Source organism: Nyctibius grandis, chromosome 17 (assembly GCF_013368605.1).
Source record: "Nyctibius grandis isolate bNycGra1 chromosome 17, bNycGra1.pri, whole genome shotgun sequence".
NCBI lineage: Eukaryota > Metazoa > Chordata > Aves > Nyctibiiformes > Nyctibiidae > Nyctibius > Nyctibius grandis.
The window spans coordinates 4,486,292-4,498,533 of NC_090674.1; the positions used below are offsets into that span (position 1 = coordinate 4,486,292).

Below are 12,242 nucleotides of genomic sequence, written 5' to 3' on the forward strand. Positions count from 1 at the left end.
TTTTTTTCTTACTGACAACTAGGATTAATTACACTTTCCAACTGCTCTAACCCCATTCCACACTGAAAATTTAAGTAGATAACAGGCACTTCCCAAAATAACTTAAGGAAAAGGAACAAGCCTCAGCTGGCGTTTCCTCTTAAAACCAGCACGTGCTTCCTCTTTGCAGCTGCTGCCTTCAGTAGGAGGGCTAACCAGGCCGAGCAATGCAGACAACAGCCTCTTGCCTTAAGCTATGAAGATGACAGGACTATGCATCCTTTCCCTGGTTCCAAAAATTCAAGTGCTCAGCAGCTTTGGCACTCGTATGTCAAAAGGTTGAGAGCGTTTTGTTCTCCCTCTAATCTTGTCTCTTTTCTTTTGTCATCCTGCCTTTATGCATCAGGCCACTTGCCCTGAGGAAACACTGCATCTTGGAGCACTGTTAAGGTTTACCCAGAACTCACTGAGACCACAACTGAATTTCTGAGTACCATGTTCTACCACCACAGTGTTCGTAGGTTGGATGCAGCTGTACTGGCAAAACAGATTTTCACGTTTGAGATGGCAGAATAATTCCATCACTCACTAACAAAATATACTACACTGGGTAAACAGGCCTTTACCAGCACTCTTAGATCAGCCAGGAATCCTACTAGTGAGGGTGTGGCTATATAATTTCAGGAGTATGAAAAAGTACTGCCCAAACTGCAGAGCTGACCTGAGCACGATCACAAGCAGCCTTTAATGCCAGAGCAGTGAACAATACCTGTTGAGATCCTGTCCTTGCAGATGGAGAGGATGCTGCTGATAATGCCCAAAGACTTCAAACACAATAGGCTTTGTTTTGATGTACTCCACAAATGATTCTGTCACTTCCACAGCAATCTATTAGGCCAAGTAAGGAAACAAAATAAGACATACAAAAAGGAAATCTTATATGTGTGAATTTTAGGAGTCTGTATTTTTCATGTGGTTTAGTGCCACTCACAGTAAAAGCAATTGCACTCCTTTGTTGTTTAGGCATTAATTCTACTCTTCGATAAAGGAGAAAGTGAAAGCCTCAATATCAGGCATTTTAAGTAGGAGAAGAGGAGGCTACATGTAACCAAAGGATTATACAGTTCATAAAAATAGATACAGTCAGTTCATCTGAGATCATGAGCACTGCTATTCACATATATTTTATTTCCTGAATTCTAGACTGCTTTCATTGAGCATCCTGGAAAGGAAACAGAGAATTCAAAGGCAGGAAGTAGAGGTGAAACAGAAGAGTTAAATCTGCCACACAGAATCACTCTGTATTTTGTTCTCTATTGGGGATTACATCATTCACCTGATAACTCCTCCTACTGTCTATTCTTAATAATTCCTCCTTTCCCATACACCTCTCATGAGTTCAACAAGAATACACACACCTCCCAGTGCTAAAACAGGCACTTACTATTCATGTAAAGTTTTACTCACATTCTGAACATGGTAAAACCCAAGGGGAGTCCCTCGACCATTGTTTTTGAGAGGTTCTGTTGAGAAAGCTTCATCATGCCGATGTAAAAAGCTTTAAAAAAAAAAAAAAAACCAAAAATAAAACACCACAGAACAGGTTAGTGAATATTGCGGTGCTGTGTACCCAACACTGAAAGGAAACTCATAAATTCATTCTGCTACAAATTTACAGCGAGTTGAGTGATGGCCTAAAGCTAGGAGTATTCTAGTCTTTGGGACAATTCCTGTACTTGTTTTGTGTCTTTATTACTCCCATTTTTCATTCTCTGTCTTATGAAACTAAGCCAAAGAACACTTTCACTTGAGAGCTACTGATTTACTCAAGTGTCATAAAGGTTTCATTCCAATTGAGCATACGTACAATCTAATATCAAATTTTTCACATTAAAAGCCATTATCAAGCAAAAACTTAAGATATCTATAACTAGTAACTTAAGAGTCCACTCTGATTCTTAATTCCTTTCTGCAAAACTTTATTCCTTAACACCATGCCAACACAAAGCAGGTACTGCTCATAACAGGAATTCTAGTCACTGACAAGGTGTTTTTCTCTGCTATACCACACTGCCACTGACATGAAAAGCTCTCAATCAGACCCTCCATTGCCCACTATTATTTGCACTCTCTATCAAACATTCATTGCCTACTGTAAATAAGGACAAATTCTTACTTGAACTGGCAGAAGATATCTGCGTATTCAGGAAGGATGCCGCTGGCCTGTAGCACCGTCACACGGAAGGTAAACACACCACCCAGCTTCAGGTGATCACCAATTTCCTCAGTGAATCCTTCCATAGTCATCTTTCCATCCAAAGTGGCTGACTTCAAGTCTTAGGGAGACACAAACATCCCACATAAAATCCCTTTTTTCTTTTTCTCCTTTCTTTTCTTAAAATATTCCTTCAGGCAACAGTTTAGTCCCATCACACTTCTTTGTTTTTCTTTTGAGCCCAAATTATTTGCTGATAATCAAAAGATCCAAATACCTGGGAGCAGTTTTTCTGCACAGTTCTTCAAATGAGTAACTCCAGCACCTATCATATACAACTCAGCAGTTACACCTCTCCCTACCTATCATATTCTTGAAGGACACTCAGAATGCCTTTCTATCATTAACTGAAAGTGTCCCAGATTTCCCTTAAGTTCTCCAAAACTACTACATATTTCTTGCTTACCTAGCTCATTCATTCTGTTGATCTCCTCTGGAGGAGTGGTAACCTCTGAAGTCTGTCCTTGCCCTTCCACAATTCTTAATTCTTCCAAAGACAGCCCAGACCGAGTCATTGCAACTGAAGAAAAATCACTCTGAAAAATTAAATGAAGTTGCATGTATCAGACTCCCGCAGCTTCCGGTTTTGCCATCTCCTTCTTCCCCCTGCGATACTTATTCTTTATTTCAAAGCACAAACTACTGCACTCAAAGAACCCTAACTCAATTTTAAGACTTCTTACCTTATCAAAATATTCATTGTCAAATGAAATTTTAGCTGTGCCAGACTGTCGAATACCAGATCCATAATCTGGGGCTTCTTCATCAGCTAAAAAACAGAAAAAAAAAAGAAAAAAATGATGGGGAAGAGAGGGGAAAAACCATCAGTTATCTAAGTGGAAATTCTGATTACAAGGGAAACCAGTCTGTAAAGCAGAAGAGGCCTGGTTCAAGTCATCCAATAACAGATCAGAGGAAGAGCTGGAAAACATCAAGGCAGAAATCTATCCATCATGAACGCAAGTGTGGGAAAAGAACAAGAAAAGCTATGAAGTTTCATCATGGATATGTTTAACTTTAGAGAATTTTGAATGCAAAAGATTAGTACTCATTTTGATTATTTATTTGCTTCTGATTATACCTGAGGCAGATTAACATATAATACAACGACCCACATGGGAATGTATACTTGAATGATTTAAACTACCACCTAAAATTCTATAGCCACAAACTAAAGCAGTCACACTAGCAAAGCTTCACAAGTACATGCTGTAAGTTTGAAAAGCGGTTCTGTCCATACAGTCTGTCCATTTAACCTCCTCCTCTTTGTGGAGAGTAACAACAGGGAGGCCTGGTTAAATGCCAGATATTTTTCCCGCAGTAAATGCATGTTTGCAGGAGAAATCCCAAGATTCAGAATGTGTTCGAAACTTCGCTTAGGGACCAAATAATGCCATGGCCCTTTTTCAAGAGATGTCCCCAGTTTAATCTCTATTAGCTATGGTGTATTCTACTTATTTGGACAGATAAACAGAATATTTATTTGGAAATATTTGGTCAATGCTAAGGAGACCAAACTAAGCTAGAAATGACATTTTGGTACACATTAAAATAGATTTTATTTCACTTGCTGTTTCAGTCCCTGCCAGAGTGATTCTTACACATCTTCAGAGTCTGAGATTTCATTATATGTTCCCATGGAGACTGAAACTTCCAGGGTTACCCTACCTAAACAATAAAGAAATGTTGGCAGGTAGCCACTGCTGGAAAGGACAAATTATGGGAAGTGTGTGCACTCTCACCAGCATGGATAAGACACAGCTAACGACCAACAGCAAAACTCAACTAGCTCATCCCACATGGGGAAAGTATAAAACACCAGCAGCTGACTAGCAGGCTGCAGTTAAGCTCTGGCACACGTACAGTGGCAGTTCAAAACTGGATGAGGCAGTTACCATCCCCATAGATCTACCCTTCTGTTCTGAAAAGTTGATATTTTTTTTGTGATTAAACAGTATTTTAAAGCAGCTTCTAAGTCTCAAAACATTTTAGTGAGACAAAGAAATGGAAATCTGCTGCTGATTTCTGTTTATACTATGCTGAAAACTGTCAGTTCAGGAACTTCTCCACATGTTATTCAGTCAGAGAATGGAAGACCACATTTCTGTGCGTTATTTAGAAGGATAGTTTGAAAAGGGCAAACACGTGGTACATTTAACTTTTCTGAAGTCATCACAACTATCAAATTTGCATATACCCTTGTGCACCGTTTATACTGCATGCCAGAAAGAAAACCTTTGCTTTATTTTTAGTTTTCAGACTTACTGACACTAGTTAGCCCTTTCACTGTCTTAAAAAGCAGTATTGCCTTTGTTGCCAGGTATGAACTTCAGTGGTCAACAGCACCATTTTAAAAGCTTCTCAGCAGTAGCATTATTCCAAGCTTTACTCATGCTTGGTCCATATGGTTCATAGCAATGAAAAAATTCTAGCAGCCAGTTAATAATAAAGAACAAGTGTTCTTTGCAACACTAAGATTATTCAGGTTTGAGTATAAGAGCGAATAGTTTGATTTGTTTGCCTGTTTTTAAAAGCTGCAGCTATTCATAATGTACCAAAGAGTTGCAATGTAAAGCTCTCAGAATATCTCACCTGCTATAGCTTGCACTGCTACTCGCAGAAATCCTCGTACTTCTCCTTTCTCACTAACAACAGCCACTCTGTGTATAAGAGGCACCGGGTACAGCAGATTGCTCAGGTATACAAATGCTCTGGTAACAGGAAGGAAAGAAAACACAAACAGCATTAGGCAATCAGCTGCAAAACCAGATTGCAATATTTGGTTGGCTAATGGGACAGTCAAATCTTCAGTCTACTTTACTCCATCTACTAGACCTGCACTGTGGTCATGAATCCATCCTGTCCACACAGGGCTCTTCAGCAGCGTCACAGCTAAGTGAAGCTGCAAAATGCTCTAAACCAGTACACTGGAGACACAGGGCTTGGATTAGTGAGTTACAAAACACATGAAGGAGACAATTTAAGATGATGGCTTTATAAAAAGGTAATTTTAGATGCACTACAGTTGTAAATGGAGCTGTTAGCAAGATGGTAGAAGTCTACTAAGTAACTACTGATTATAAAGAATTGAGTTTTCCCCCATAAGTGTAGTCTGAAGTGATAAATTAAAACAGAATCAACCTACTGTGTTCACACAGCCTCAAATATTTTGCTGAACATACAAAAACACTCTTCAAAACAGACTGACTGAATGTTTTCTCTCTTCTACATACATTTGATAACACTATATACAGAGTAATCAGAAATCCCCCATAAACCATAAGTCATCTTTTAGGTTTCTTGGAAGATTCACTGAGTGTACGGGTAATGGAAGACTGATAGTCTTCACAGCTAAATATCTTTAGGAGTATTATATTTATTTCTTAAAAAAATAAAACAAACCAAACAATAAAACACCACAACAGTACTCTAGAGCAATCATTTAGAAATTAGAGTTTACAGTAAGAAAAGGAACATTTAGGCCCAGATGATCCTGCCGTACACTAACTTTTGAAGTTATACACAAGCAGGGTCTATTTTGGAACAATAAGTTAACAAGTTTTATTGTATGTATGTTTAATTAAAAGTTAGAGTAACATTATTAAGTTATTTTACTCTTCTGCAATGAATTGCAAAAGTTCTTAAAACACCACACGCCAGTGTGATTAGCTTAAGCAAAACTTTTAAGTGTTGAGAAGCCCAAACAAGTCAGAATGGCTCTCAACAAGGGGAAAAAATGGAAGGCTTTATTTACTGAGCTGTTTCAGAGTTCAGAAGAGTACGGAGATGCATAGAAGTTTAACCAATAGTCATTAAATTTATAATGACTAGCCAATTATGTATGTAATTATTATGAATTTATGCATATTAAATTATACTAAACACCAGTCATTTGTGTAACTGGATTTCCTTCTTGCAGTCCTTTTTATTAGTCTTTATTATTAAGTGTAATTAATTCCTCAAATTTATAACTGTTATTGTTTCATATTCATAGGGAAAGTCCTGCATGACAAAAGAGGGCTGAGAGAGAAATAAAGATGTTCACTGCCTCTGTCTGGAGAGATCAGCTGCAGAATTTGTTCTGTGAACACAGCACGACTGATCCAAACTCAACTCCTTGTGACACAGCTAAGGACCAACGTCAGAAAAGGGAACTGTTGCTCCTTGGGTTCACATGCCCGTTCCCAGAATGAATGAATTCTCTTGAAATGACAAGGTAGTCAAAGAGGTGTCAGTTGTGAACCAAAGAGACAAAAATAATGCTACTAAAAACCAAAGTGGTGACAAAATGCAAGAGAGAAGAGAATGATTAAGAAGGCTATAAAAAGGAGCAAAACAAAAAATGAAGAAAACCACACAACAACAAAAAAACAACTGCAACATAACACTTGACTAGGATTAGGATCTAATTCCTTTTCAGTCTGCTCCAAAGTGAGGTAAGCACTGATAAAGCAGGGGAAGGGAGAAAAGACTAAATTTAAAGTAACAAAATGCTAAGTTTAATTTTATTTTTTTTCTCCAAGAAAACATTTTCCTTTTTAGCTTTGAAATTTCAGGTGGTGCTCATTTGAGAAAGCAGCATTTCACCATACAAGAAAACAGCCCCCCACACCAAACTGGAATTGTTCACTTGGACTGGACCAGGGATGGAGTTCAGGAAGGTATGTAGTCATATGTTCAACATGAAAAACACACGCAGTTTGAAAACCACATTTCAAGCTAGGGAGAACAGACATTTTTCCCCAACAGAAAGACATCTAAATAGCCTTGCACTGATATGTATACAGTAAGAGACAGTTTCACTGACTAGAAGGTGCAGTCATTACAGAAGCATTCCTACTTCAAAGCCAAACTAGTGGAAAGTGAAAGCATTAATTGCATGGAAAATCAAAATGTGTTTTTATTTGCATGGCTAAAGTTCTGAAGCTGCTGTTCAACATATGACAGCCAAAGCATTCAGCTTTATTAGCAACTACAATTTTGTCACCTCAGTAAAATGATAATCCCAAAGAAAATAAAAATATTTCTCGTCTTCCTTAACTTCCTTCCATCCAGTCACCCAGCTCACTGGAATCACTTTAACTTAGAGAAAGAAAAGCACAGAATGCAAAGAGCTTTAAGCTTCCTGTTTGGTGACGAAAATGCTGGATCTCTTCTGGAGAATGGAGAGCAATAGCACATTTGCTGTACAGAGAAAAGAGCTGTTTTATGCAGCGATACTGCCTTCCAGCACCACTCCATCTGCTTCATCACAAGACAGTATCAAGTTAGGAGTGGATGAAATCTTAAGGTTATCCTCCTCCTCTTCCCACAATCTGGGAGGACTCCCACTCCCCAAACATCCCACATGCAAGTGTCCCCCTGCACCTTAGCCCAGCAGACTGAAAGAGGGGGAGCTGTATTAGCAGAAAGATTGGTGAGGTAAAATGGCATACTCACAACAAAACTAGTAATGAAATTTAACAAACACAATTTCTTTTAAAAAAATCAAAACAAAAACAACAGAACTCAGAATGATGATGGATATTTTTAAATAAACACATCAAGATTTAAATAAAATATCCCATAGTCCTCTCCCACCTCCCTTGAAAACGTAACAAATGCTTGATATGTCACACCATTAAATAGAATCAGCCTTAAAAGACAGCTCAGCATGCCAGAAGAGATGGCTAAAGGGACCAGCTCTTTTTTCCCTTTTCTTTAATAGTTAATAGTACAAATAAGAGACAGTCACAGCACAGAGCGAGAAAAACAATACTGTGATGCCCAAGGAGTTGGATAACTACATGATCAATTTCTCCTCCTCTCCTTCGTGACCTGGACTCATTATTGCTGATGACCTCCCCCAGAAAATATTAAAAATGATTTTATTTTTGTCCTACACATTCCACAACATATAAACCAGTACACAGTTTAAAGTGTTAAGGAATTTTGGTTTTGTTATAAATTGAACACTACCTTGAGCCCAAGACAATATCTACCTAGATGGGACATACCCTCTGCTACTTGTAAGTCCCACTGTTCAAAAGGATTCTCATGCTGGAAGATATTGAAGAATCAAAATAGTTTCTACTCAGTGGTGTTAAACAGCCTAACAGCTTTCTGCTGACAGAGTCAGCACAATGGAAGAACCGAACAGGAACAGAAACAGAACAGAATAGAAACCAACAACTGGGAAAAAGTCATTCAGCTGCCTACTCAGAGATAATACAAACTAAGTTTCATTCCTCAACACCCTTTACAACCCAAGCAGAGTTCCTTAATATGTGCAGCTTGCATGGTCCAGGCTAGTACCCTTAACTGCTGCAGCTTGACACGTCTGTCTATAGAGACAGAGCTCAGCATTCTTCTTAGTACATGGAAACGGGAAGCAAGTTATGTGATTGCCAGGAAGCAGAGTGTGTCCATTATACACTGTATTTGCTCAGCTTGTGCTGTGCTTCCTGAAGAGTTTGTGAAATGAAGATGAATAGCTCAACTTTTTCCCAAGCACCGAAGGTCCCGCTCTGAAAGAACACACACAACAGGAGAACACGCTGAGGATGCCAGCACTGTGAGAGGAGAGCAGCCCCAGGCACTGCAAACAGGGCACGTGTGCTTTAACTAGCTGACAGCCGCTTCCAAGCCAGTTAAGACGGCTTTCCCAAACTGACTCTTATGGATCAGATTAACCTGAAAGAATTAAATTGTATGAAATACATTATGAGACATAAGGGCACAAATTCACAGAGATCAAAGAGGACTAATGCAATTTCTTGCATCTTCAGTAACTGCAATTTTTGTTTCAAAGACTAGATCAAGGAAGTTCGAAGTTTTAATTACAACTTGTAAATAGGTCCACTAAAGACAAAGACTGAGGTTAGACAACACAGCTAAACTGATCTAAAAGCTTGATAAAAGACTGACAAACTCAGTCCTCCATTTTTACAAATAATGCAATCAAGTTTCCTGCATTTAAGGAAACTGCAAAAAGATCCCGCCTGCCTGACCATGAAGCTTTCCCTGCTTACAGTCACAGACAAGGATGAAGTCAAGCTCTGGTCCCTTCTCCTTTATTCCTCCCTTCCACCAGCCACGGAGTCTTACCCCCTCTTTTGTACAACACCTGTGGTAACCACCTCCCCTACCGCTTTACCAAGTAGATTGGTTTATAGAGTGACCAAATAAGCAAAAAAGCATCACTGGGAGAGTGGGAGCAGAAGAGAGGGGAGCAAAGTCACTAAATAAAATCCTTCTGTTTCTTGGAACGAGTGACATGTTTGAGCAAGATTATCTCTGAAGATACAGTACAAAGTACTACACTTTTTTAACGCAACTTGCTGTCCTTAGGGACTACACCACAGACTGAGGTCTGATAATGCCTTAATCATAGCTTGGTTGGCAAAATAGATAATACTCTAAAATACATTAAGCAAACTAGTTTCAGAAATTCAAGCACATCGCACAGGGGAAGCGCCGATGAACACCATCAGCCAGTGAATTTTAATGATGATGACTTCTCACTACGTAAGACTTGCTACTGGGTCACGCACAATCTGAAAAGTCAAATCATCTCAAAGAATACTCTTTTCCGCATCCAGAAAGGACCATTCTTCTTTCTCCTCGTGCTATCTTTTCTCTTCAGAAACAGAGGATGTTAGATGAGTTTTCAAAAAATGGATTTATCGGGTTGGACAAAGACTTTCCACCATACACCAAGATTCTCTTCTATGGAAGAAAATTACATGCTACAATACTACCTTAGTGATCTTGCAATGGCTAAATAGAGCGTTCTTATAAATAACGCTTAATACTGTACACAAGCAAAACCACATTCATTCTATGTTGTGACAGTTATCTAGAAATAGAAATAAATTTTCTTACATTGTCGCACCTAAGGGTTATTTTCTCAATTATTACTTAGGTCTTCACAGCCTCTGACATGGGAATTTAAAACTTAAATGTTAAACTACACTCATTCTCTAGCAATTCCTATTTATGTATACAGATACTCTGGCTGGCTTAACAGATATTCTGTGCAGCACAAGGCAAAGCCATTGCAGCCTACAGCAAGAGCTGGTCCCTTTTGGCCATTCTCACAGTAACCTCACCAACCTTCCCACTAAAATGAACCAAGGGGATCGGTCGTAAAACGGGTCGCGCCCATCATTGAAGAGGTCTGATCCCTCCTCAGTTCCAACGTCGGAGCCAGTATCATCCACAAAGGCCTCATCATCAAAGTCCTCCATCTCATCCTGCTGTTCATCAGCCAGTTCAGTGATGTCGGAGTCAGCCGTGGAGAAAGTGGGGGAGGGCGTGCGATCAGCGAGACGCTCATTCACGCAGCCATGGAATATGGGGGAGCTAGATATCAGTTAACGGAATACCAATTAACAGAGTGAGGGGAAAGAAGAATGCTTCATTTAACAGCCGTCTGTTGCCATCAGCACAGAGACCACCTGAACAACAAGCAAAGGCTTCAAACCATCTGGACTGCAATGAAATGTAAGGGAAGGGATTGCTAACAAAGTCAGGGAAAAGAGCATCCTTGAACTGAGCAGAAGCAAATGAAAAATGAATATAAACATGGTTGAACATACAGATATTGAGAGCACATCATTTAAGAGAGCTACAATTCTTATTTCCAACACGTAGCATTTTTATAAATAAAAATATTGTAAAGCTGTAGCCGACGTCAGGAAATACTAAAGACTCCCATCAGATATTAGGTATTCGCATAGGGTATGACCAAACTATTTGAACCACATATGTAAGTAAGGCCTTGGGCCACTCCCCCCCTCAGTTTCCAGTGTTCTTCATATTCTCACAGCTCTGCTCCAGTGACTTTAGAAAGAACTTAGCTACCTACCTTTTTTAAAAATAAACTTATAACTTACTAAGGGTTCAGTCAAATCAGATCCTACAAGGTTACACCAGAACTGGCAACATTCTAAAGAGCATTTCTGCTCTTCACTATATTTTAAGTCTATAAGAAACCCCTGAAAGACAACACACACAACTAACACTAGTGGCCATGCAGGTTATAACCACATTTGTCGTCAAAGTTCATCCAGAACTGACAAGAGTTACCGGCGTACCAGCAGTTGAGATGATCATCACATACCTTCCAACCAACTTGAACCAATGAAAGCGATCATAAAAGGGGTCACTGCCTGTCATTGTGCTTTCATTCTCATCCTGGGTATTAGATGCCATTTCCCCAGCTCTGTCATACATCTCGCGCATCAAGTCCAACCTCTGCCTGCATAGAAGAAAGCAGGATTAAAAAAAATTAACAGTGAATAGAAAAAGTCAGTGTTTAGAGACTGTGGAAAAGACAAATGTCTTTTGCCTATTTGCAAGAATACGATGAAAATAATTCAAATTACAGTCAGAATTTGTGTAGCTTCCATAGAAAGAGAATCTTCTTTATTTAAGCTTTTTATTATAAAATATACCCTATACTACTAGGGTATATAAAAGCAGTTGGCAAGGAAATATTTACAGTGAAAGGAACATGAAGAAAATTAATGGAGAGACATGAGTTGTGATGAGCCTTATTAGATTTAAAAAATAAAATCTAACCTCAAGTTACAAAAATTCAATGTGGAGGCAAGGTAAGATGCTGCAGAACAAATGCACTTGTTTTAAGAATCTAGAAAGCTGGTATTTAAAACACACCACACTGTCTGGAAAGTTGGCATTTGTGAGGACACAGAGGAAAAACAAGTACAACAGAGAATGAATAGCAAGGGGTGAAATTTTTCAGTGAAGCTCCTTGGTTATAAGGAAGTCTGTTCTCCAGTAATATTCACATACTTGAGCTTTTCTAAGGACCAGTAATGCGTTGCTCCATTCTTCAGATCCTGGACTTCCACAGCTACCACTGTACGGGGAAAAGGCCTATTGTCCCGGCTCTTCTCCAGCTCTGTGGGCAAAAGCTCTGGTGGCAGCGGTGAGTAGAGGGTGTCTGTCAGCAGGACAAACTGAAACTGCACCTGAATGGAAA

The 12,242-nt window shown here is 39.2% G+C and overlaps 1 protein-coding gene across 1 annotated transcript in view; it reads right to left on the reverse strand.

The window, feature by feature from the left end:
• KIF1B (kinesin family member 1B) overlaps nucleotides 1–12,242 on the reverse strand; it is an 88,740-nt gene that overhangs the window by 19,806 nt on the left and 56,692 nt on the right. Inside the window, exons 24-32 of the mRNA XM_068415222.1 lie at nucleotides 12,053–12,231; nucleotides 11,358–11,495; nucleotides 10,349–10,597; nucleotides 4,847–4,965; nucleotides 2,938–3,023; nucleotides 2,661–2,790; nucleotides 2,156–2,315; nucleotides 1,447–1,537; nucleotides 749–867 (exon numbers count right to left, since the gene is read on the reverse strand). Of these exons, the coding sequence (XP_068271323.1) occupies nucleotides 749–867; nucleotides 1,447–1,537; nucleotides 2,156–2,315; nucleotides 2,661–2,790; nucleotides 2,938–3,023; nucleotides 4,847–4,965; nucleotides 10,349–10,597; nucleotides 11,358–11,495; nucleotides 12,053–12,231 (1,271 nt within the window). The remainder of the gene's footprint in view (nucleotides 1–748; nucleotides 868–1,446; nucleotides 1,538–2,155; nucleotides 2,316–2,660; nucleotides 2,791–2,937; nucleotides 3,024–4,846; nucleotides 4,966–10,348; nucleotides 10,598–11,357; nucleotides 11,496–12,052; nucleotides 12,232–12,242) is intronic.